The 25294-nt window shown below is 38.6% G+C and overlaps 2 protein-coding genes across 4 annotated transcripts; both read left to right on the top strand.

The window, feature by feature from the left end:
- The first annotated feature begins 2592 nt into the window (after positions 1-2592).
- Positions 2593-9361, top strand: LOC118241679. 2 transcript variants are annotated; one of them, XM_035528003.1, is made up of 6 exons: positions 2809-3150; positions 3270-3348; positions 7406-7693; positions 8147-8395; positions 8501-8616; positions 9212-9361. In XM_035528003.1, exons 1-5 carry the CDS (start codon positions 3103-3105, stop codon positions 8596-8598), a joined length of 762 nt encoding a protein of 253 aa, XP_035383896.1. In that variant the 5' UTR covers positions 2809-3102; the 3' UTR covers positions 8599-8616; positions 9212-9361. The 2 variants fall into 2 exon arrangements, with proteins under 2 accessions (XP_035383897.1, XP_035383896.1); XM_035528004.1 differs by lacking the exons at positions 2809-3150; positions 3270-3348 and adding an exon at positions 2593-2676.
- A 1444-nt stretch (positions 9362-10805) lies between these two features.
- On the top strand, positions 10806-24316 carry LOC118241676. Of its 2 annotated transcripts, XM_035527977.1 has the most exons (10): positions 12954-13006; positions 13517-13577; positions 19979-20275; positions 20493-20759; positions 20872-20979; positions 21698-21744; positions 21919-22059; positions 22901-22960; positions 23176-23256; positions 24060-24316. In XM_035527977.1, the coding sequence occupies exons 2-10, from the start codon at positions 13565-13567 to the stop codon at positions 24183-24185; spliced, it is 1140 nt and encodes a 379-aa protein (XP_035383870.1). In that variant the 5' UTR covers positions 12954-13006; positions 13517-13564; the 3' UTR covers positions 24186-24316. The 2 variants fall into 2 exon arrangements, with proteins under 2 accessions (XP_035383869.1, XP_035383870.1); XM_035527976.1 differs by lacking the exon at positions 13517-13577 and having other exon boundaries at positions 10806-13006.
- The last annotated feature ends 978 nt before the right edge of the window (positions 24317-25294 follow it).

Below are 25294 nucleotides of genomic sequence, written 5' to 3'. Positions count from 1 at the left end.
AACCAAACTGCAATAACAAGAAGTAAATGGACATGTTAGATGCTTTCTGAATTATTCTTAAAAATGCACTCAGGAATGGATTATTGACTGGGCCAGTGCCCATAGACCTCCAACTGCCATGGGCCTCTGGAAGCCTAAGACTACTATCTGAGGGGGGCCTAAGAATTAGATCCCTAGTATATGCACAGCATATGCCCCTGTACCAGTCCACCAGCAAGTAAGGTAAATGTCCAAAAGTTATCCTTTTGCAGATATAAAATGAATAGCAAGCCTCCTCCTCAAATAACACACACACACATTTTGCCCAGAAAACACTGAATAAATACAGATATGCAGGAATCTATAGGCTTGCTGTATATTGGTATTTTTCTAATTAAAATAGCCAGTGCAATCACAACGTGACCAAAGACATTAAGCAAGACCATGGAAGTTTTGTTTGCCTTTTTGTTTGTTTGCTTGTTTTTTATTGTTTAAAGTGCATCAGAGAAAAAAATAGAAACATGGAGAAAGAGGAACTGTTACGACCTTGTCTGGGCAATAAGGCTGTAACAAGAGCAGTGGGGTAAAACGGCTAACAAATGTTTGTAAGAACAAAGAACCCAGGGAAATACCACAGTAGTCAAATATTGCTGGTGTCTTCAGCAGTGACCCAGGCCAAAGTAACGAACAAAACCCACAATAAAATAAAAACACACTGAATAAGTTTTCAAAGAGAAAAAGAATAAACACACAAGACTACACTAATTCCCCAACAAAAAATAGTAACAAAACCCCAAACCCACAACAAATAGCAGCTACTCCCTACCATCAATACACAGAACCAAAACAACACTGTATAAAGCTGTACAACAGCAGCAAGAGATACTAGGGAAAAGCAAGCTCAGTATCAAGGCAGGAAGCAAACTAATGCAGGTAACAAAAAAAGTCAAAATAAGTCTCCACTAATAACACATACAAACAGATCTTCAACTCTCTAGTGCTCTCTAGTGGCAGAGAAGAAATCTGTCACTGGACCTTTAACAGTGTCAAAAACACACTACATACTCCTATGGACACAGTACATGACAGGAACACAGTCATTTCTGTCCTTAGCACAACACAGGCACTGTGGCAGCTTAGTCTTGTGATGTCTGATGACATCACTTCCTCCTCTTTTCTCTCGCTCTGTCTTTCTCATTTTACATCTACAAAATGGCTGTGCTCATGTGGTTCAAGATCTCCCTTTCCTCCTCTGGCACTACTATGAGTGACCAAAACAGAGCGTAGACATGGTTCTCTGTGCATGGCCGTTGTGAAACTTCGCTTTTCTTTCTGTGTTACATTAGTAGCTTGTTGTTTGTGAACTAGAAGATTAATCCTGTATTTTTAAACATCAATTCTAGATTTAGGAGACTATGCAAAGAGCTGTAGGGGATAAGTGCCCATTTGAATTGCCATATCTATTTTTATGGTTTGAGTTAGGGAACTTATGATGTTTATAACTTCTTTCTGTGCTGTGTAGTTTAAAAAAAAAATTTGAATCCATTTACCTTTTAGAATATCTGACTAGAATTCCGGTGTCTTGCATTTAACTTGGACTTGAGGAATTTGCGGCAAATGTTTATACTTATATTCTTTCTATTAGTCTTAATTTATATTAGTCTTTGTTATGATGGAGGGTGTAGGGAAAAGTGCCATGTCAAGTCTGAGGGCTTTAGGCGCTGGTTTTCTGAACTTATAAGGTCAGGTTTACAACAGTTTCCTGTTGTAATTCAGGAAGTAACATTTCTAGGTGGTTTTTGTCAGCTGAGAGTTGAGAGCAGTAAGCAGACACAATTCTACTTTACCCACATTCCAGTACCCAAGAAGCCAGTTGAAACCTCATACATTTGTAGATGTGTCTCTAAAATTACTTAAACAGAACACATGGTTCACCACTTACCTTTCTCACAAAAAAGTCACTGATGTGTTAATCATACAAGAGCATCTTTTACCAGCCTGAAGCATCATCAGAAACAGATGAACAGACAGCCAGATTCAGTCACCAAGAGTTCAACACCAACTCATAAAACAAATACCTTCTCGTTCCTTTTTCTCCTCATATGCTTCCATATTATATCTAATAGTTTTGTGAATTAATTAAGTTGTGATTGGGTTTGTCTGTATTTCTCACTCATAATGACCTCATCACTATACTAGTGCAATAGAGAATCTAGAGTGCAGTAGAGAAGTCGGGGCTTTTACTCAAGTGTGATGGGGGGCTTTGTAAGCCATCATAGTCCTCCCACTGTTGCAGGAAGGAAGTATGTGCGTTTTTTCAAGAATCTGCACCAACAGAGTCTGAAGGCCATTTGAAAACATGAACAAGAAAATGTTTTCAATTCCTGGCATTTAAAAATATTACAGACACATTGAAAAAAAAAAATTTGCATAAGCTCAAAGATTCCCTAGAGCATTGTAGCAGAAGTATATTGTTCAACAGTGACATGAACTAAGATCATACAAGCCCAAACTAAAAGAAATCCCATTATTTTATAATCACATTACATTAATTTTACGTTTGTTTTATTTCTGCTGCAAGCCCTGTGACTCAGAGGTAATATAATTAATATGACAACATAAAGAAGGTGTAGGAGCACAAAGCAGGAAGAAAGAAAGAGGAAGAGGTCACCACATGCATGTTCCACCAAAACCTGGGTAAAAAACAACAACTGTAACAACGTGTGTGTGTGTGAGAGAGAGAGAGAGAGAGAGAGAGAGAGAGTGAGTGAGTGAGTGAGTGAGTGAGTGAGTGAGTGAGTGAGTGAGTGAGTGAGAGAGAGAGAGAGAGAGAAGCAATTTTACTTCTGCTATGGCATCCTCCCTGTATTGCAGTTTCTGGGGAAAAATGGCCTCATAGTCTCAAATAATATTTGCTCTTATTTTGTGAATTATTTCTCACTTCTTCTGCTTGATTTGTGTTAGAAATATGTGGTGAATTGACTACTATAGTATATTAGGTGAATTACTATTGAAGTTCTACCTACCTGGTAGAGGTTCTGTGAGAAGCAGAATGTTGGCTTTAAATATTTCAGACATTTTTATTTGTTGCCTGACAATCATATTGCAAAACTGGTATTTTATATGTCGACTGTCCATAAATGGAAAACGAATACATTCCTGACACAAGAGGTATGCATCAGCAAAAGTCTTTCTCAGAAATACTGCATTAAATGTACCTAATTGTCTCCAGTGAACAACTCTTCAGTGGAGCCTTTTACTGTCCCATAATCACCATTTTCTTTCAACAGTTTGAAAGAGGAAGTAACAGTTTAACAATGATGGTAGTGCAACGGATCCTCGTTCTCTCTGTTTTTGTCTCATTTGCAGGTAGAGTCCTCTAAACTTAAATATATATAGTGAATAATTTCACTTTTATAGGTTCCATACAAAGGTGTTATCTAGTGGTCTATAGAATGAAACAGTTTTCTTGTAGTTTTTAGTTTTTCATAGTTTCAGTTTTATTGCGGAAATCGTTGTAATACTGAGTATGAACTATTGTAATACAAATAATTCTGTCTCTTTGGAGCTTTAAATTGTTACTTTATTGAAGTATTTAACTGTATTACATACTAAAATCTATCATTTGTTCTGGCTAGCCACGGTTCATAGTTGTGAAGCTTGAACCGGGTGATTTATCATGTTTTACAGTATTCTCTGTTGTGTTAAAAGCATACAATACTATTTGAATATTGGGGTCTGTCCCTATCAATGATAAAATATTTAATAATAAGTGATTAACTGAATAATTAATTAAACTTTGGTTCATTAAAGCATTGCATGCTATAAAAGTAAAAATACTTTTGGAAAATGGACTTTAGAATATACCATATGGATAGTTCTCTTTCAATTTGCTAAGCAAATTTCTAAAATTTTATGGGTTAGTGTATGATCTTAGTAGGCAGGTAAATGTGATAAAACTACATAGGGATTTGGCATATAAGTTCAATAGAAATAGGGTTATACGTTTTAGTTGTGTCTCGGGTCATTATCCCAAGACTAGTGGTAGAAGTCTGAAGTATGCACTTACAAGTATAGCCATTGATGTATTTCAAGGCAAGTAAAGTTTTTTTTATAGCACTTGTCATTCACAGAGGCAATTCAACGTACTTTACACAGACATAGATAAATGAAATAATAAAGCTTATTACATCCCAAGATCAACAGAGGAAGGCCAAAAGGTACATAAAATAATTGGTTTAAGTAGAAAGGAAAATGAAGGGAAATTAAGGGAAAGGGAATTAAAATTTGTGACCAAACTTCGAGCTGCCTTTGGGAGTGTGAACACCTAATTTTCATTTGGAGAAAGGAGGATTGGAAGGAAGGGTAAAAGATGAGGGTCGTCAGTAAATGCAGTTTGGTTCTTTGTGTCAGCTGTTGAGATTCCTACTGCAAAAGTCTTTCTAGGAAATACTGCATTAAATGTACCTAATTGTCTCCAGTGAACAACTCTTCAGTGGAGCCTGTTACTGTCCCATAATCACCATTTTTTTTCACCAGTTTGAAAGAGGAAGTAACAGTTTAACAACGATGGCAGTGCAATGGATTCTCGTTCTCTCTGTTTTTGTCTCATTTGCAGGTTCAATACAAAGGTGTTATCTAGTGGTCTACAGAATGAAACAGTTTTCTTATAGTTTCTAGTTTTTTATAGTCTCGGCTTTAACTCGCAGTGAAATGGTGGAGAGTGCTCTGTCCAAACTGAGGAAAAGAAAACAGGGGTGCATAGAGAAATATAGATATTCTCTATATGTGAAATATATATATGCAAAGATAAATATATATATTCTATGTATGTACAAAATATATTAACATTGTATGTACAATATATGTATATTATGATTATATACACAATGTACAATGTATATGGTTGTGTATATATGTACACAATCTACAGAATGTACAGATCCAGTTCGTATAATAACATATCTACAGTTGTTGTGTAACAAGGTAATTGAATATAAATATATATATACAGATATACAGTTATGTTACATGGTGGTGGTGGTCCCCACAGTTTATCAGTTTCCCTGATTCAGGGCCCGAATGGCCTGTGGGAAGAAGCTCCTCTTCAGCCTCTCTGTCTTGGTCTTCAGGGAGCGAAAGCACCTCCCTGACCTCAACAGAGAGAAGAGCCTGTTGTTGGGATGGGTGGGGTCCTTCACAATCCTCCTGGCCTTGGTCTGGCACCGCTTGTAGTAGATGGTCTGCAGGTCAGGAAGTTCCGTGTGAGTGATGCGCTCTGCTGAACGCACTACCCTTTGGAGTGCTTGTCTGTCCTGCTTGGTGCTATTCCCAAACCAGACTGTGAAATAGTTCATACTCACAACACAGCCACAAGGGGGGACAAAGCGACTGGGACAGGCAATGGGATGGACAGACACAGGGACAGGTACAAAACTACACAAAGGACAATTAGAGTCCAGGTAAGCCAGCAGGAGCCCCGGGCTGTCCCCCAGTCATCAGCTGGGCAGAAGTCCAACCTGCCTGTGGGGAATCAGCCCTCGCCGATTTCGGGGACAGTAATTTTTGATGCCCTGTTTCAGGAGGCGCACCAGCTGCTATGCTCGTCTCTGGGGTTGGCGCTGGTCTCGTTGCCTTCTTGCCTCTACGAGGCTTCGGTACAGGCGCAAGAGTTCCGGGGCTGTGTGCCCTAGTGAAGGGAGTTTCCTCCTCGGACGAGGTCGCCCCAAGATGTGTTGTGAGATGACTTTCTTGCACCTAATCGATACCTCCTGGGCGGTATCTTAGGTGCCGGAGGCTTGTCGTTCTTTGAGACGGCAGACTGAACGTCATTGTCAGTGGGAGGGTCCCCATAGAGGACCTCCTCCACCTCCATTGGTGGATCCTGCACATAGTCGGACTCCAATTTTGACCGCAGACTGATGTCACTACACTCCCCTCTATTTCCATAGTCCGCGTAACCCTCGTAGCTGTCCATGTTGAGGTCGTAGGACCCAGCGGAGTCCACCTCCGAGTGCCGATCCTCGTAGTCCGGCTGGAGTCTGTGGGACTCCAGAGTCTGACCCTGGACCATACTCAGGGCCCTCAAGTCGTCCAGTGGCCTCCTCCCCTGTTGTGGGAGTGTGGAGTGAGGCCAGGATGACTGAAGGTCTCTCGGGGTAGTAGGAACCTGCGGAGTCTGACTCCAAGTACCGGACCTCGTTGTACCAGTCAGGGAAGTCCGTATGACTCTGCGGAGTCTGTACCTGGACCGCAATCAGGGCTCCACTAAAATCCTCCAGTGGCCTCCTCCCCTGTTGTGCGAGTGTGGAGCGTGCCTATGAGTACAGAGGGCTTCCCTGCGAGGGCTGTGGGAGAGTGTTTACGCCCTTTCTTACCCTCTTCCTTTTTTGTTTTTCTTCCCAGGCATCCTCCGGTGGTTGATGTTTCTTTAACCAGAGGGGGTTTAGCAGGATGCGGGGACGAGTCACGTAGAACAGAAACATACGTTTATTCGCGCAGAGAACAAAGACTAGAGAGCACTTAAGCTACCGTAACATCAAACACCGACAACAGACAACAGGACAATAGATGTTTATGTGCATATGTAAATGAGAAACACAATTACAAACAGGTGGCACATGAGGTGGGGTGTGGCCACACGGACAAACATACAAACACATGGGGAGACATTTGGGGGGAGGGGCCATACCTTGACAGTTGTATGTTTTTTAGGAATTAATTTTCTATCTATATAACTGAAATTTCATATTTTATTGACTTGTTTCACTTGTTAATGTAGACTCTCTGTAGCACCTTTATGATATTCCTTCCTTTGACTTTAAACTGTGAGGTTAGTGAGTCTACTCATATACTACGCAGACACATTAGAATGAAGTAAATGATCACATGTTTCCTCTGTCTGTAATCATGTGAATGTTAACTAAACCCTCACATACTAGATTGCCGTGTTTATCTGGCTTTTGTCATTTATTTGGAAAGGTGATATGTTTATGAATATAGAAAAAGAGCAATGCTTTGAAGTTTTCAATTATAGGTGAAATTGCTGCAAACCACTATTATGTAAATTCAGCTGGCTTGTGTTTCTGCAATATTCTGCATATTGACAACTGAGAATTGTTTGTTTGTTTAGGGTGGTGTTGTTGAGGGTAAAGGATACGGTAGTGCTTTTACAAATATTTGTCTAAATATTTATAAATATATTTTAAATTGAATTTGCTCTTTTACTATTCCTCTTCATGCCATTAATCTACAGTATCTTTATAAACTCAATGAGACATATAGAGCATGTTAAGTGATGCAGACCTACAAATAATTTTGCACCTTAGCCGGTGGCTCATTGTACCTGCAGGTTTGAATGTGTATTAATACTTGTCCTAATGCTACTTTTAAACCAAACTAAATGCCTTGTTTGCTTTCTCTACAGTGTCCAAAGATGAGTTTAAGGAGGTTGGAAGTTTATTTCAACTGGATTTGCCAAAAGATTTACGTTTCGTAGAGCTTACATGGATGTTTAATTCCAAATTTATGTTGAAATGTAAATCTGGGGAAGTAGTGCACTTTCCTGCTTATAATGGCAGAGTGGAGTTTAATAAGACAACCTTCAGTCTGACACTGAAGAACTTAACTAAGAATGATACTGGAACGTATACAGTAAAAGATGATGATGACGAGGGGGAAAACATTATTGTTGTGCACACACTCACTGTGTTGGGTAAGTCTTGGTGTATGGTACTCACTGGAAACACATTCCTGAATCAACAGCATTTTTATCAATTAAAATGGCATTTTTCTCCAATTGTGAATTTACACCAGAGTACAAGGACATTAAGAATTTGAGTAATGTGCCATAAAATACATGGTTTAAAATGTCACTAGAAATTAACTAAAATGTAAACAGTTATGCATGTCTAATGATGCAGTATAGGTTGGTAACAAATTAGATTGTGATTATAACTTAGCATTATGTGGTATCACCCTGAAGCTGTGCAGAACACCAATGCTACCTGAACCAACACATAGAGCAAGACTGTTTATGGGCCTTTGACAGATCCACTAGCTGATAATTGTCTATTTCACTATTATATACTATAATCATCTGGCATTCAGTTTGTGTAACATGCACCTCATACTTGTGACTTTGATATTTTTGTGTTGTTGTACCCAGATCCTGTAGTGGCTCCGAAGCTTGATTTTCTTCCTCAGCAAAACAAAGGCACCTGTAATGTGACCTGTGAAAGTCAGGGGGTCTCGGTCTCCACTAGCTGTTATAATGAAATCTGCGAGGCGAAAAATAAGACGTCATCAGACCTCACCCTTTCCCTGCATGGAAATGGCACAACTGTCAGCTGTACTGTCTGCATCAAAGCCATCTCAAAGCACACTACTCAGAACATTACCTTCTGTTTTCATAAAGGTTCACACATGCACTTGCACACACTCACTGCATGCCACGATAAAGATGTTTTTAGATTATTCGTTCTATATGTGTAACAGAATCCGTAACAATTTCTGTCTACAGGGAAGAGCAACCACTCCAGTGCAAAAGGCAGACATTCTGGGCAAAGCTGTGCAGCGGTAGTATTCACTGTACTGCTTGTCTTGGTTACTGTGACATGAAACTGAAGCAGAAAACAGGTTATCTATTCATATATTTGACTAAATGTATAAGTGTGGATTCTGAACCTTTCAGTAATTGTGTTATTGGAAATGCTCATTTTAGGACAAAGATTTTAATGACATAAATAGAAATAAACAATTCACTTGAATTCTATTTACAAGCATCTGATTGTGAAACAATACTAGTAATTTTAACTGTTATTTTCACATAGCATCTCTGACACAAAGTACTACTGTTCCACAGCATACCTTTGTGATTTTCTAGGTTTCATAAACCTTATAAACCCTAAAACGTTATCATAACCCTAAACCTTGAAATCTGAATAAACTTGCTTGGACATGTCATAGGTTTACATTAATATAGCACTGATAACATGACTCGCCATGGAATTTCAGATAATTGTATCTAAGTATGTAGATTATGAATATAGAAAAAAGTAAGGTGGCAGTATTGTTAAGTGCAAGATCTATGGCACAGGTGTTGTAAAGGCTTATAAAAAGTAGTGTATAAATTAGTCATTTAATATTTAGCAGACCCATGGCCTAAACTCATGTTCAGCAGGTCCTATGTTATGCTCTTCTTCCAAATTTGCTTTTGCTCTTCCTGTTTCAGGTGCAGGTGACAAGTGACGTTTGCAGTTAAAAAGCCATTGCAAGTATCGCCATCCGGTGGTAGGGACACTGATGTCAAAATACTCAAAGGCTGAAAGTGCTTGGCCAGTTAGGAAGAACCAAATGTGTCAATAAACCATTTTATCTGTGGCCAATGCTGCATTGGATTTTACTTCCCTGTAATTGATAATGTTGCCACCTTTTTGTTTTTTGTTATTCCCCTGCAACCAGTTAATTCAGCAGCTTATCATGTCTGGTGATATATTTATAAGATGTTTGTGTTACGACAACTCCGTTAATAGTCAATATGGCCTAATATAGTAAATGTTTCTGTCAGAGGCAGCTGTTATAAATATGGGGCTAAGCCCTCCGTCTTCCAACTAAAAATATGTATATTATCTTAAATGTTGTCAAGACATGTCTTGAAGCAGGTTATTTGGGCATTTGTGCAATTATGTACAATAGCACCACTTAAAGGTCATAAGAAACTGCAGCACCAACGGACATGAATTGTCCGGTTGGTTGTGTAATATTTGTGCAACATTACAACCCTGTCTAAAAGACTCAGTACTCAGTACATCTTTACTCAGTACATCACTGTTGCAACCTCACCCCTGTAAAAATCTGAAGACGTTTCTAGGTGTCACGGTTTGTCCCTCCTAGCTTTCATGTTCCATGGTTTCCCTGTCTTATTTTGTTTTGCTTCCATTCTGTACTTTCATTTTCTCCACCCCTCATTTGGTTTTCCACACCTGTTCCCCATTTCTAGTCTTGTTAACGTAATGTATGTAAAATCCTGTCTTGTGCCCTGTATCTTGGCTGTTCATTACATGTATGTTTGGATGTTTTTAAAAGCCAATATCCATCTGTATGCATGTATGTATGTATGTATATAAGTAGGTTCTTTGGATGTTTTTGGAAGCCCGTATCTGTATGTAAGTTTGTACTCTGTGCCTTTGTGTTTCATTCTAGTTGCTGTTTGTGTTTTAGTTGTTAGTGTACCCTAGCCATTGTTCTTATCATGTATCCCCGTACTCTCCGTATTGGTTCAATGACCCTGGACTACTCCAACGACTACGACTCTAAATTTGCCCCTGATAAATCTCGCTCTTCTCTGCACATGCGTCCACCTCCTTACTGCTCACCGTTACACTAGGTGAGCAACTGCAGTGTACTGTGGTAAGAGATGTAGAGATATTCAAAATTGTAGTAAAGTACAGTTTCCAGAGAAACATTTTAGACAGAGGTCCTTCATCAGCTGTGCAAGCAAAGTGCTCTCGCTTTCATATAGAGTTGTGGCCAAAAGTTGACACTGGCACATATTTTGTTTTCACTAACTGCAATTTTCATTAACTCTAGATTGTGAAGAGTGATCAGATGAATTACAATTAATTGTAAAGGTTCCATTTGAGCTCATTTAATACAGGGAAAAAAATGTCAAAACAACAACAACAAAAAAAAACTTTTATTTTGGGGGGGGGGGGGTTTATGATTCACCAGGGTCTTGTCAAATAAAGTGACAGTGGTAGCTTGGTGGTTAAGGTACTTGACTTGTAATTAGAAGGTTCCTGGTTCAAGCCCCATGACTTCAAAGTTGGGTTCCTGAGCAAGGCCCTTAAGTTGTCCTCAGTCATAGTTGTAAGTTGCTTTGAATAAAAGTGTCAGCTAAGTTCTCTAAATGTGTTTTCCACTAGTAATATGATAATTACATTAGGTAGTCCCACAACAATGTTTGCATGATACCAAATATAAGCATTTTAATGTCCAGCAAAGTTTTATATTTATATATTTAACTCTATATAACACTAAACATTGTGTGTAATTTACAGCTATTTATGTAGCAACAGTATGGATGTTCATTATAACTCTCAGCAAGTGTCAGAAACTGCTTGAGTTGTATTCTCTAGTAATTGTGATACTTGCTCTGTACCACCTGTATTCTGTGTCTCCACTTGTGGTGAAATGTTTGATGGTCCATCATGGTCAGGGGCAGGTAGTGCAGGCTGATGCTTTTAGCTTTATATGGCAGGGAAAATGTGATGTATACAGACATGTCTCAGGCATATGAAATAAACTAACTAATCATTAGCATGCAGATAAATGCCAAAGAAATAAATAAAACAATTGAACCAAGAACTTCAACACAAACCAAATGTTAACAGGAAGCACCTAAAGGAAAAAGCCTTAGGGTGGGAAGCCTAAACTCATTTAGAATCTCATTTATAAAGAGAAAGCGTGGATCTACGCTTAACAGCTTTATACTCAATACTTGATCTAAAAGGAGTAATGAATCTAATTTTGTTCTGAAACAGTTATGGGGATAATGGAAACCTATTTCTAATGACCAAATTAAATGTAATGAATTATGGGAATAGCAGCTATAGGCTGACATCAAAAGCAGAGCACATGAATACAAAGGGAATGTCTTACTTGGCTGGTCGTAGCTGTTCAGCTCAGTTAATCACCTGTCTGTGTCTTAGGAAAATGATACTGATTTATACCCAAGCAAACCATACGTAATTCCAAAGGTCAAAGAATGACCTGGCTATTCTGAGCTGTCCAGATTTATTTAAAGAAGACAAAACGAGCCTGCTCGGTACTTGCAGGTGTTTAGCTTTCTGACTAGCTGTGAATGAAGGCTATTCTGATAATGACCTTGCAGTAGATTAATATTAATTGCTGCCAGGCAAACAGAACTAATTTTAACTCTATGAATGATAAAGGTAAAATAACTAAAGTAATGGCATGGTGACGAGCAAATTAAACAATTTCAGAAAGATTAATATTAAACTGGGCAGATGACATACACACAAAATGCAGTTCTAAGCACTTGTTTGTACTCGTGAGAGCTTCTTGATTAAAACTTATTTAGATTTCCACCATTCCTTACACCGCCTTCCATGAAATCCCAGAGAAGTTATTCATTACCCTGTATAGTGGAGACCTTGCTGATGTAACATAACTACATTGTGTCTTGTTGCTGTGCTCAGTCTTGCCTTGGTGTATTGACCTGTGTGTAATGTGGAGCGATCACGATGCGGACGCATATGCTGAGATATGCGAGATTATTAAGGGCAAATCCACAGTCAGAGTCGTTAGTCAATGAGCCAACACAGAGAATCCAGAAATACATAGCAAACAAAAAAAAGGCTACAATGCCTCGATCATCATCCCCAGATTTGGATTATTACCACCTGTTTTCAATTCTACTCAGTGTATTTATGTGCCTTCTAAATGATGCAGTCTATTCAAAGTACCTCCATGTTTCATTGCCTTGCACACTGACCATTTGTTCTGATGCCTGTTACATTCTGGATTGGAAAGCCAAAGTCTTATCGCATCCGCAAACGCCTGCCTGTTTCTGACTTGTTACATGAACAAGGTCAGTTTGTATCAAAATTGGACTCATATATGCAGGCAGATCCATAGCTGAAATAGTGTTTCTGGAAAACAAAGTATTAAAGATCATCACCACCATCTAACTTAAAATGTCATTGTACTCTCAAATTTCATCTGTACTGTACATTCATGATATTTTTATCATGCTTGTAAAGACTTAAACATGACATTAAATTTGGTATTTCATTATTTTTACTGTGCATTACATTACATGAATCTTGAAGTGTAAACATTTTAAATATGGAAATGAGGCACTTTGGGGAGGCACCCCATTGTTATTCAGAGCCAAACTGACAGAAGTTTATAAACCTCAAGAAAGGAAATTTGCTCACACCCAGTGCAATGGCGATTGTAGCAAAGCTGATTTTCATTCTCTGCAGTTTGGCCTCAATAACAGGTAGAGTCCTTTAAACGACATCTGTCTATTTATGCGTCTTATGATATAAATAGTGATGTGTGACTAGCTGAGCTTCTGTCCTTATATTATGAATAGGATAAACCACTGTGTCATACAGAATTACAGGTCATGTTAAGAGTATGCAACGCCATCCTGCTGAATAGATCTTTCCACATAATTGATAAACTGTTTGATATGAAATGATTACTGAACTTGACTTTGTATCAAAATGGTTCAATGCGTCCTACCATACTATGACTGTAGTACAACCATGTATGTACATCAGGAACATGCCTGTCACATATCTATATATTATGTGTACATATGATTTGATATGCTTTTCATGTTTTATATTTTAACAAAATAGTTGTATTCCTAAATGAGTCATCTTTTGCCTTAAGGAATGACTTAGTAAAACAAGTAAAGTTTGGGGTGACTGAAATTTTGTGTAAATTGGATTGTCAATCTGTTCCTTTAAAGCGTCTTCATAAACAAAGGGCATTTTGTCAGTTATTTCTTGCAGAAAATAATCTAAAGTGTATTCCAGAATTCCAAAGTATGCAGGACAAATGTGAGTAAGGGTTGTTTGTTTTTACTTCTGTCCCATATATGTTTTCTAATACTGAGATCAAGAGACTGGTGTAATGAAGGCACACACACACACAAGGGAGAGTGTCCAATGCAAGAGGTTTTATCTAGTTTTCGGGGCAGGTAGGACTCATAGGGAGAGTTGGTAGGGCTTGGAGCTTTTCAAGATAGGTAAAAGGAATTAGACAGGTGGTCATGCTCAGGTCAGTCCGAGGTCGAAAACGTGAGGCAGAGGCTGGAAGGTGTCCAGAGGTCAGGCAGTAGATGAGCTCTGTAGCACAGGCAGGATTCAGAAACCAGGCAGACAAACACGTACATGGGAGCCTCGGTATGCAACATGAGAATGGCAATACTTCGCAAAGAGTGTGTGGTGTGTGAAGGAGGAGGGTTTAAATAGGGAGGTAGTAATGGAGAAAATAATCATCAGGTGTGTAACTAGTACTCTGGCGAACTGGATCGGAGATGCCGGTGGGAAGAGGTAGGCATAGCAGTGCTGGAATGAACATGGTTCCTGGTAAGGCCAAGTCAAAAGTTTGGCTTTTAGCCTTTACCTTGATCAATAACAGATTATAGGTTATGCGGTCACTTAGGTACTTTTATAGCAGTAGCTGTTCTTGCAATTTAGGGTAATTGCTTGTTTCACAGACTTGTGATCTGAAATCATTTGTCCAGTACTCATAAGTGCCATTTTGGTACAATTATTCAGTATTTATTGATGTTTGTCTCTGGTGCTAGACTGCTTGTACTAAACACACAATATATAGCTAATTAAATATAGACTAAGAGACAGGTTTAAACCATAAATAAATGGCAAACCTGTTTTCAAGTTATACCATAAACATTTGACTGGCATTTTGTCATTATGGGGATGTTTGCTAAAATGGAATTATAATCTAATCACATAATGAAATTACTCAGTAGTGCCATAAAATGGTTTTATTTTGATACTTTTCTTAAATTTTTGTATTATAAAATATGATTCTGCTGGAAAATAAATGAAAATTCATCTGACAAATTTTTTCACCAGGACTCATTAACTGAGGAATACGTTGCACTATTACATGGTAGCTATCAATATAGTAGAATGAAGGTTAACAAATATTTTCTTCGAGAGCTAAGGCAATAGCATACTCTATATTTAAACTAGCAAGCTCTCAATGGTATAGCAAAAACTGCACTACCTGGGAGACCTATGAGCTCAGATTTTAAACTATACTATAAGGAAAAGCATAACAGTCTTACATATACATATACTAATAAATATAAATAAATATATATTATTTTCAAACTGTAAAAATTAATATAGTTCCTAAAATGCTTAGTAAGATTTTAGCAAAATATTTTTTTGTTTTTTTAGTTTGTTTGTTTTTTTTAATAAAACTCATGGACAGTATTGATATCTATTGCAGTGACAGAGAATGGAAACCTTTTGCTTTGAGGTGATGTGGGTCTACATTTATTTTTACTCTACCGGAACCTAGCAGTCTGCAAAAAAAAAAAAAAAAACACTGCTTGAAAAGATGATTCATGTGAAAGTGCAACTAAAAATGCCTGTGCATGAAAATGTTCAATGATGACTGCAACCACAAACTGCCAAAGCACAGCACCAAAAAGCCACATCTTCCTTCCACAGCATTGTATCTCACATCCACAAAAACCTAATTGCAAGAAAATTTGTTCTACCTCAATTAACTGCTAAGTGCACCTCCAGTTTTAAACACATTTTTGAATGATTTGATCTTGTATGTGAATGATGTGTACTTGTATTTTATTTTGGGGGTTTATAATATGTATTTGGATGATGGAGATTCATTTTCAGTCATGTGCTTCATTTCCTGATTCACCATGGTCTTGTCCAGTAAAATGAACAATTTTGAGCATATACATGAAATTACTCAGGAGGTACACAGTATTTTCCACTAGGTGTCAGACATCTCCAAGGTGCTCAATAACCTCTCCAAATGCACACAAAGTCATCAGTGTGCAATACTTTTTTGCTAAACATTACAACCATGTTTAACAACTTACTAAATACAATATTCGCTTCATTATAGCTTCATGGTTAAGGGATAAAAATATTAGCTTCATTGATATTAGGCTAAAAGGTTATGCTGGGGAAAATACTGTTATTCCGTAAATGCTGTAATACTGTAAAGAAATAGTATGCTTTCTCATTTATACTTACAATTTGTAGCAGGATTATGAATTTTTCCAGCAGTGTATGGAAATATCCAGTGATTTGCGATGCAAAAAATCATAGCTAGTCCATGCTGGAAGCCGCTGAATTGTCTCTCAGCTTCCAGCTCATAACTACACCCAAACAACTCCACATAAACTTCAGCTAAAATAAGCCTCTTTCTTTCCATGATATCCAAAATTATTAGCAATCAAATTATTCACTAAAAACAATATCCATGTCTGCATCAGTTTTGCCAAACAGCCTCACACACATGCGCAACATATCAGATTAGTTTCAAAGTTTCATTTGTCACGTACATAGTCATACATGGTATAACTCGCAGTGAAATGCTTTTGTGACTGCTCTGTCCAAGCTGAGGAGGTACAGGGATACAATATATGTATAATATAATATGTATATATATACACAATGTACAATGTATATTTATATGTATATGTATATATGTGTATATACAAAAAGTACAATTACCAGTTGCAATTTACAGTTTACAATTTACACTTATTGCAGTCTTTTATGATGTTATTGACATCATACACAGTGCACTGAGTGGTCCCCACAGTTCATCAACTGCCCTAATTCAGGGCCCGAATGGCCTGCGGGAAGACGCTCCTCTTCAGTCTCTCTGTGTTGGTCTTCAGGGAGCGAAAGCACTTCCCTGACCTCAACAAAGGGAATAGCCTATTGTTGGGATGGGGTGGGGTCCTTCACAATCTGCCTGGCTTTGGTCTGACACCGCTTTTGATAGATAGTCTGCCGGTCAGGAAGTTCCGTTTGAATGATGCCCTCTGCTGAACACACCACCCTCTGGAGTGCTTGTCTGTCCTGCTGGGTGCTGTTCCCAAACCAGGCTGTGATGTTCCCCATGAGGATGCTCTCAATAGTGCAGGTGTAGAAGTTCCACAGCAGCTTGGAGGGCAGTCTGAAGTCTCTTAGGCATCTGAGGTGGTAAAGACGCTGACGAGCCTTCTTTGCCGGGGAGTTGGTGTGGTGGGACCAGGACAGGTGCTGCTAAATGTGAACTCCAAGGTACATGAAACTGTCTACTCTCTCCACCGTGGTTCTGTTGATCCTCACAGGTTGGTAGTGCCACTCCTGCTTCTTGCTGCAGTCCATAATCAGCTCCTTTGTCTTGCTGATGTTCAGGAAGAGATAATTTTTCTGGCACCAGTTCTCCAAGTGTTTCATCTCCTCCAGGTAGGCCCTCTTGTCGTTGCCCGAAATCAGGCCCATGACGACGGGATCGTCAGCTAACTTGATAATGGTGGTAGAGCTGGAAGTGGCCACACAGTCGTAGGTGTACAGTGAGTAGAGCAGGGGGCTTAGGACACAACCCTGAGGAGCTCCAGTGCTGAGGGTGAGGGTGGATGAGACGCAGTTGCCCACCCGTACTGTTTGTGGTCTGTCTGTTAGGAAGTTGGAGATCCATTCACCCAGGGATGGATGCAGTTCTAGATCCTCCAACTTAGTAGTGAGTCTGGAGGGGATGATAGTGTTAAGTGCTGAACTGTAGTCAACAAACAGCATTTTAACATAATTACCCCTCCCTTTGTCCAGGTGGGTCAGTGTGGTGTGAAGCAGATGTGCAATTGTATCATCAGTGAAGCAGTTGTGGCAGTATGCAAACTGTAGTGGGTCCATGGAGGCTGGCAGTGAAGAGGTGATGAAGTCTCTGACTAGCTTTTTAAAGGACTTCATCACAACCGATGTGAGGCAACAGGGCACTAGTCATTGAGGCCGGAAAGCCGAGGTCTCTTTGGGACGGGGACGATGGTGGATCAGTTAAAGCCAGATGGGACGATACTGAGCTTCAGGGAGAGGTTGAAAATGTTGGTGAATACCGGAGCTAGCTAGTTTGTGCAGGCTTTGAGGACTCTACCCCAGATGCCGTCTGGTCCCGTTGCCTTCCAGGTATTCGCTCTCCTCATGTCACTCTCCGTGTTGATGAGAGGGCGCTGGCCTACGGTGGGCTTTGCACATGCGCCGTTGGCGGCACCGATAGCACCATTAGCATTGTTAGCACTAGTGCTCTTAGCATTAGCGCTGCTAGATGTGGCCTTGAAGCGAGCAAAGAATGTGTTTCGCTCATTCGCCAGAGACTCATCCGCACTCATCAGTCCAGAAGGTGGGCTCCTGTAGTCCGTGATCGTCCATAGTCCCTGCCACAGGGATCTACAGCCACTCTGCTGGAAATGTGATTCTAGTTTCTTCCCGTAGTGCTGGTTCATCTCTCTCACCACCCTGCGCACTCCGTATTCCACAGACTTGTACTCGTCCATGTTCCCGCTGATGATTGCCACGTTGTAGGCAGCAGTGCAAGAGTTCAGAGTTTTGCGGATGGTTTTGTCCACCCAGGGCTTATGGTTGGGAAATGTTTCCCGTTTCAGCCTATGTTTATATTTTGGAAGGAGGAAGATGGTGGTATGGTTTGACTTACCAAATGGTTGATGAGCTAGCGCATTGTAGCTGTCCTTGTATGGGGTGTAGCAGTGGTCTAGTGTCCTATTTCCCCTGGTGGGGAAGGTTATGTGCTGGTAAAAGTTGGGCACTGCATGCTTGAGGTTAGCGCTATAGAAATCTGCAATGACGATAAGTGCAGCGTCCCGGTGTCGTGCCTGAAACTGTGTGAGAGCCTCATGAAGTTCCCACAGTGCAGTGTCCATGTTGGCCTCAGGTGGACTGTACATGGTGTTGAGGATGACCGAAGTGAACTCCCGAGGAAGGTAGAAAGGACGAAACTTGAGGGTGAGCAGCTCCAGGTTGGGTGAGCAGGAGCGGGCGAGAGTAACAACATTGGCATCATTGCACCAGCTGTTGTTTACCATCACACACACTCCACCACCTCTCAACTTCCCCGAATCTGCCGTCCTGTCCATGCTGTCAACTGCGAAGAAATTGGCCGGCTGGATGGCATAGCTTGGTACCACTGGGTTCAGCCACAATTTGGTGAAGCAGAGGAGGTTGTAGTCCCGAATGTCCCTTTGGAACTTTATCCTAGCCTGCAGGTCATCGAGCTTGTTGTCCAGAGAATGGACATTGGCTAGCAGGATGCTAGGTAAGGGAGCTCGGTGTGCCTGAATCCTCAGCCTGTTCCTGACGCCGGCTCACTTTCCTCGAGGTCATTTCCTCGCGTTGCGTTCTTTGTTCTCCCTCAGGATCTCCGTTGGCCATCTTGGATCCAGGGTTAGAGATCCTCTATAAGTCATCATCCTCTATAATTTGCACTGGTCGCTGTTCGCATTCAATATAAAATACTCATAACTTTTATATTTCTACATCACCATGATCCTCATGTTCCTCTGTAGTGTGTCTGAGTTACTCAACCCTTATGTTTCAGCCAGTATTCTCATTTCTTATTTGTACATTTACAGCATTTAGCAGATGCTCATGTCCAGTGTGAACAATAATTAACTCCATGAAAGAAATCCTTATACTAGTGTACTAGGTTTGATTGTTAGGATACCATTAGACCCTATCAAAAGCAATACACACAAGTAAAGTTCAGGTTCCTTTGTTTGAGTGTATGTTTGGGAAGTAAGTAAAGGATTGTTGATGAATATAGTCAAGTGCCTTGAAGTGGGTATGGCTCATTCAAGTACTCCTGGAAAAGGGGGTACTTTATTCTACATTTGAGGACAGCAAGAGACTGATCTACAGTCAAGTAGTTGGAGTTCATTCCAACATCTGGAAAACTTTTAATTGGGATTTGCTCACCATTCCCAAGATTCATCTCTCAATGTTGCAGCACCTCAACTTTAAACTCCCTCCCTCAATCACCTTCTGCTCTTTGTTATGTCCATCTAATTCTGTTGCTGTCTAGTGTTCCTTTTACAGTTGTTGTTTTATCTTCTGTGTTTAGTATTTCGCTATTTTTATGATGTCTTTTCTGATTTTTTTTTTTTTCATCTATATATGATTCTTGATTTGATCCGTAAAGCAACCTTGAGCTTGGGAAAAGAGCTATGTAATTAAAAGGTTTCTGTTGTTAAAAACAGAAGGCAAAATAACATTTAGACATTTTATGAGGGTTACCGAAGATGGAAAAATTTTAAAAAAGCAACAGGCTTTCTTTTTTACAAAATGTATATAACAATTCACTTACGTAAATTAAAAAAAAATGTAATTACATTTTTTTTTTTTACAAGTCTTCAGAACATAAATGGATTATATTTCCTCTTTCTCTACAGTGTCCAATCATGAGTTTAAGGAGGTTGGCAGTTCTGTTCAGCTGCACATAAAAGTCAGTATAAAACCATTCAAAACCCTGAAATGGATGCATGGAAGATATTTTGTATTGACATATGATAAAAAATTGAATACGGTAGAACCAGGCCGTGCTTATAACGGTAGGGTGAAGCTTGATAAGGACACCTACAGTCTGACGATGAAAAGCCTACAGAAGAATGACAGTGGATTCTATATAGCAAAATCAATTGATGAAGAAGGGGAAAACTCTATTGTTCAGTACAAACTCTCTGTATTAGGTAAGTCTTTCAGTATAGTAATCAGTGGAAAAAATGCATTCCTGAATCAACAGTATTTTTGTCAATTAATAATGTATATTTTTCTGCATATGTGTTTTAACCTTAAAATGACAGGACAGCAGTTATATGATCTCTGTAACTGTGTGTTTTGTTGGTGATGAGCTTTCAGTGTATGTGATCCAGCAGTGCAATCATGGTTGTGTGTGTGTCTTCCCAGATCCAGTGGAGAGTCCAATCCTTACTCCTGTCCCTCACCAGCTAAGCAGTGACCCCTGTAATGTGACTCTGACTTGTAGTGGTCACAACCTCACAATCCACTCTAACTGTTCTAATGATGTCTGTGAGGAGAAGAAAATAGAATCACCAGGAGGCAACATCCTATCCATGTATGTCAGTGGAAGCACTATAATCTGTAACCACAGCAACCCAGTCAGCTGGAAAAAAAGTGCAATTAAAGAGATTAAAGAAATCTGTTTTTCTATAGGTACAAATAAATGTCTACAAACCCAAACACACACAGACCTGCATCCAATTCTTTAATCTTATTGTACTCATACATTTTTCCACTTTAACATACACATTTTGTTCTCTATTAGGACCTACCAACCAACTGCTCTATATTGTAATAGCACTGAGCTGTGTGGCACTTATCCTCCTTCTGACTGTTATTGGTTGTGTCATACAACTTAGGAGGAAGAAAACAGGTATCACCTTCAGTTTTTTCCAATACACAATTTCATGGAGAAACCCATTCTGCATAATGAAGCAAATAATGCAAAATTGATTGCTTGAAGAGATGATTTGGTTAAATAATATTAGACACAGACTTTTTAACACCATTTCTGTATTTACAGGAGTGTATTTACAAGAGTAAATTTCAAATACTGACTAATTTACTAATAAATAATGTTTATTATATTGAGAAATCACATTTAGTATTATAAGTCTCTTAAAATAGTGAAATTTGTTTCTCTACAAAAAGAATTTCAGAATATTTGGTTGATTAGAATTGTAATAGAATAGAATTTTAACAACTGTATTTATGAAATAGTACAAATAAACTACAATTATGATGTAAAAAAAAAGTAATCATGCAACTTGTAATTGATATGCATAATTGTATTAAGTGTTCTGTTAAGGGTTGAAAGATGATTTTGAGCTGGTTTTAAAACTGGTAATAGAAGCTATATAACAAATATTACAGAGTAATGAGTTCCAAATATTTGTACCATCCAAGTAAAAGGCTGTTTCCCACATTTCTTGAGTCTGTGGAGTAAGCAAGTACTTATTATAGTAATGGTATCTGATGCGTAATGTGGCTGTAAATTATTTGAACAAAATAGCATTTAAAATCAAGGATTGTGTTCTACAGCTCATCTTGCCTGGTTGAATGACGTGTTCATTTTCCATTTGATATTCTAGATGGCATAGATTCCCCAGTGTGTGACACTGTGTATGCAGAGGTTGAGGTAATATTTAAACTTGCAGTATTATTCCTGAAGTACTTAAAGCCAATAAATACCATCTACTACTGCAATGTAAACTTTACATCATTTTTTAAAGAAAGCATTTATCACTTTTGTGGAAGGCTTCATGAAACCCACAACATGGTCTATGATAGTCTGACTAAATCATGTCTGCAGAATGAAAATGAAAGACCAAGGAATGGCATGAGGTTGGAGATATCTGGACCTTCAAGTTTGTACAGTGTTGTAGGAGTGCAGCTTCCACACAGTGAAGGATCTACTCACGCTATGCCAAATCCTCTGTATCATGAGAGAAATGTGAGCATATGGTTTTTTATTAGTGCAAAAATAGTACACAAACAATGTTTATATTCTGAATTGATTATTAAGAGATTTAATGTCTATTTTGCATGTAGTTAGGACTGTTTATGAAACTGATATTTGAATTTCAAATTTAAAATCTGATGTAAAAGGTTTTGTTCTTTGCTCAAAATGTCTACATCCTGATATTACTAAAACTGTTGTTCTAAGAAAGACAAAAAGACCACTGAAAGACTATTAACCAATCAGGGAACGTCTTTACGAGGAGGCAGCTCTCCCTGCTGGTCAGTTATTTTGCACCTGCCCATAGAAGGGCAGGCAGAACACCAAGAAGACGTGTTTGGATGGAGGGTGTGGGGTTGAATGGAGGAAGTGTACTTTCTTATTGACTGTTTGGCAGAATTTAGCAAGGGCTTCAAAATTATTGACTACAGCATCTTTGAGGCCAGATTAATACTTCTTATTATACGTTTGCCCAATTTCATTTTGTCACATAATTTACAGCCCTTTTACTAATAATACAACCCAACTTTTTTTTTTGTAGTTTGGAGTTTAGCGAGGTGTTTTAAAGATATACTCTGATCACTTCTCTGACATAGAACAATAATAGGGAATTTACCAACCTTTTGCATATGCTTTTGCTACATTGCAGCATGTTTTATGCCTTGTGTAGAATGTTTTGTGCAGAATGAAAATCTGGCCTGTGTCACAAATTCTGTGGTTTATACTACTACTACTACTACTACTACTACTACTACTACTACTACTACTAATAATAATAATAATAATAATAATATTTTATATTTTGTTCCTAACACATTTTATTGAATATAATCAGCAACAAAAAGCTTATGTGGACCAAAGCCTGCCCAACAGCTATGGCACAGCTGTAGATACAGTAAGAAAAGCTTTCTGATACAAACTCTTTTTTAAAGAATGTTATGTTCATATAAAATTTGTTCCATATTGATAAGAATTTTTTGTCCATACTTTATTTTCTGAAATGAATCATGTAGTGCTGCAGTTTCATTATGACTTATCAAACTTACTCAGAGAATCTGATATTTTTAATATTAATAAGGTTTTTTACTCTGTTTCTTTATGATCACCTAGAGATCCAACATCATCCCATCAACCATCTACAGTACTGTGGATCTTTCTAAGCCTGAAACCATTTATGGGGTAGTGAAAAAGGTCAATAAAGCTACAGCGGAGCCCCATCACAAATGATATACTAAAACTTTTACATTGTTACCAATTTGAATTAAGCATCCTGAACATACATCATTCCATCCTCATGCTCTTTCGAGACTTTTGCATGAAACTTTACAATGAGTGTAGCATTACGTCTAGTTCTTTTCACCTTGTTTGCTCATTACCAAGGATAAAAATAGGTGTTGCTTTGAGATGCAAAACATTTTTAAAAAATTCAAATTATTTAACTGATAGATGTGTGCCTGTGTGTGTGTGTGTGTGGGGGGGGGGGGGGGGGGGGGGGGATAGAATAATGCAGCAATAGAATGCAGTAGAGTTTGTTATATTTATGTTAAATGTTTGCCTCTATTATAAAATGTAAAGTGGAAGATTCAGCCAAGATTCAGCAAACATTTTAAACACATTCATTATAACTTGCTATAATGTTTATTAAATATATTTAACTTGTAGTTCTGTAAAATACAAATGTAAATTATTGGGTTTTATGAATTTTTATCTATTTTGCTAGTGTATTTACATTTACTTTGTATATTTTGTAGGTTTCTCTTTTATGAAATAAAATACAATAATGAGAGCTTAAAGGCTTAAATAGTTTTACTTACTTTTACTTACTCAAGTCACATTCAGCAATGATCAGGGATGTATGCAATTTTCATGTAGTATTTATTTGTTATTATTTAATCTTCAATTCCTGACCAGACTGACCAGAACAGAGTATAGACATGGTTATCTGTGTGTGGGCATTCTTAAACTTCATTGTTCTTTCTGTGTTACATTAATAGTGTGATGATGGTGGCACAGAGGGACCAAGAGGCTGGGGAAGGTTAATAGAATCTTTATTGTCCATAACTACTCGATTCAAGCGTACTCAAAAACAAAAACCCGATAATGCACCTGAAAAAACTTAAAGTCTTCAACAAACGCATCAGTGGAGAGTACTTAAGAGCAGGCATTGGCAATGGCTCCTTGGCACAGGACGACTGACAATGTGCGGCACTGATGGCAGGTACAACAGGAGAAATAAAAGAGGGCAAACAAGGAAAAGGTAGGTTGGTTTGTGTGTGTGTGTGTGTGTGTGTGTGTGTGTGTGTGTGTGTGTGTGTGTGTGTGTGTGTGTGTGTGTGTGTGTGTGTGTGTGTGTGTGTGTACCTCCTGCTGGGTGGCCAGTGCACCATGACAAGTAGCTTTTTGTTTGTGAACTAAAGGATTAAAAAGATCAATAGTAGACCTTGACGTTTATCCATTTTTTCTCTGTTGTTTGGGTTTTATTGGGGTGATGTTTTCTTTTATATTTAGCTGTGATAATTCCAGAAGCCCTTATTTCCAATACAAAATAAATACTTTTACTTTTTATTGATGTCTTTTTATTGATGTCTGCTGTCTTGAATTTAACTTGGTTGGGATTGAAGACTTTTGGGGAAATGCTTACACATATTGTTTCTGTCACTCTTCATTTCTGTCCAGTCTTCATTATGATGCTAAAACGTAAGGGTGCAGGGAAAAGTGGCATGTCAAGTCTGAGTGCTTTAATTCGACTATGGTTTTCTGAGTTTTATGTATGCCTGGGTATGTGTGTGTGTTTATATTCTGGGTTCATTCTAAGTTTTGCCTCTGACTCCAGTGTGTTTCCTGTTCCACTCGGAACCAGGTTTTCCAGCAAAACAGAGGACTGTAGAGGAAGAGGAGAAGTGCTTAGCTTTGTAGCTCAGAGTGTGATTTTATTGCTCGCTACTTCTTTGCTTAGATTCATGTTTATGACCTTAGTTTTCTCTCCTGACTTAAGATTCACTTTATCCTTTGTTTGTTTGGATGCTAGATTGTATAAATTGTATATATCCCTGTATATAGTAGTTGTAGTTGTACTTGGAAGTGCCTGCCAATTTGTTTGGGTGTGGGTTTTTGTCTGTTTATGTCAGTATAGTTGGGGTAGTCATTGTATTTTTTTCCTATCCTTTTGTTTCTATCAGGGTTATGTTTGTTGTGTTGACCTGGGTCACTCCCAGCACCATTGCCCCAG

This window comes from Electrophorus electricus, chromosome 7 (genome assembly GCF_013358815.1).
Source record: "Electrophorus electricus isolate fEleEle1 chromosome 7, fEleEle1.pri, whole genome shotgun sequence".
Lineage (NCBI taxonomy): Eukaryota > Metazoa > Chordata > Actinopteri > Gymnotiformes > Gymnotidae > Electrophorus > Electrophorus electricus.
Note: the sequence above shows the minus strand (reverse complement) of the source record. Positions and strands in the feature narration are given on the sequence as shown.

Excerpts from the sequence above, each read along its gene's own strand:
- LOC118241679 (XM_035528003.1), top strand. The coding sequence starts at position 3,103 with ATGTCGACTGTCCATAAATGGAAAACGAATACATTCCTGACACAAGAG. Across the intron at positions 3,151-3,269 it reads ATACATTCCTGACACAAGAG|TTTGAAAGAGGAAGTAACAG; the intron begins GTATGCATCAGC and ends TTCTTTCAACAG. Across the intron at positions 7,694-8,146 it reads GCACACACTCACTGTGTTGG|ATCCTGTAGTGGCTCCGAAG; the intron begins GTAAGTCTTGGT and ends TGTTGTACCCAG.
- LOC118241676 (XM_035527976.1), top strand. The coding sequence starts at position 12,952 with ATGGCGATTGTAGCAAAGCTGATTTTCATTCTCTGCAGTTTGGCCTCA. Across the intron at positions 20,980-21,697 it reads ACTTAGGAGGAAGAAAACAG|ATGGCATAGATTCCCCAGTG; the intron begins GTATCACCTTCA and ends TTGATATTCTAG. Across the intron at positions 22,060-22,900 it reads CTCTGTATCATGAGAGAAAT|CAACAAAAAGCTTATGTGGA; the intron begins GTGAGCATATGG and ends GAATATAATCAG.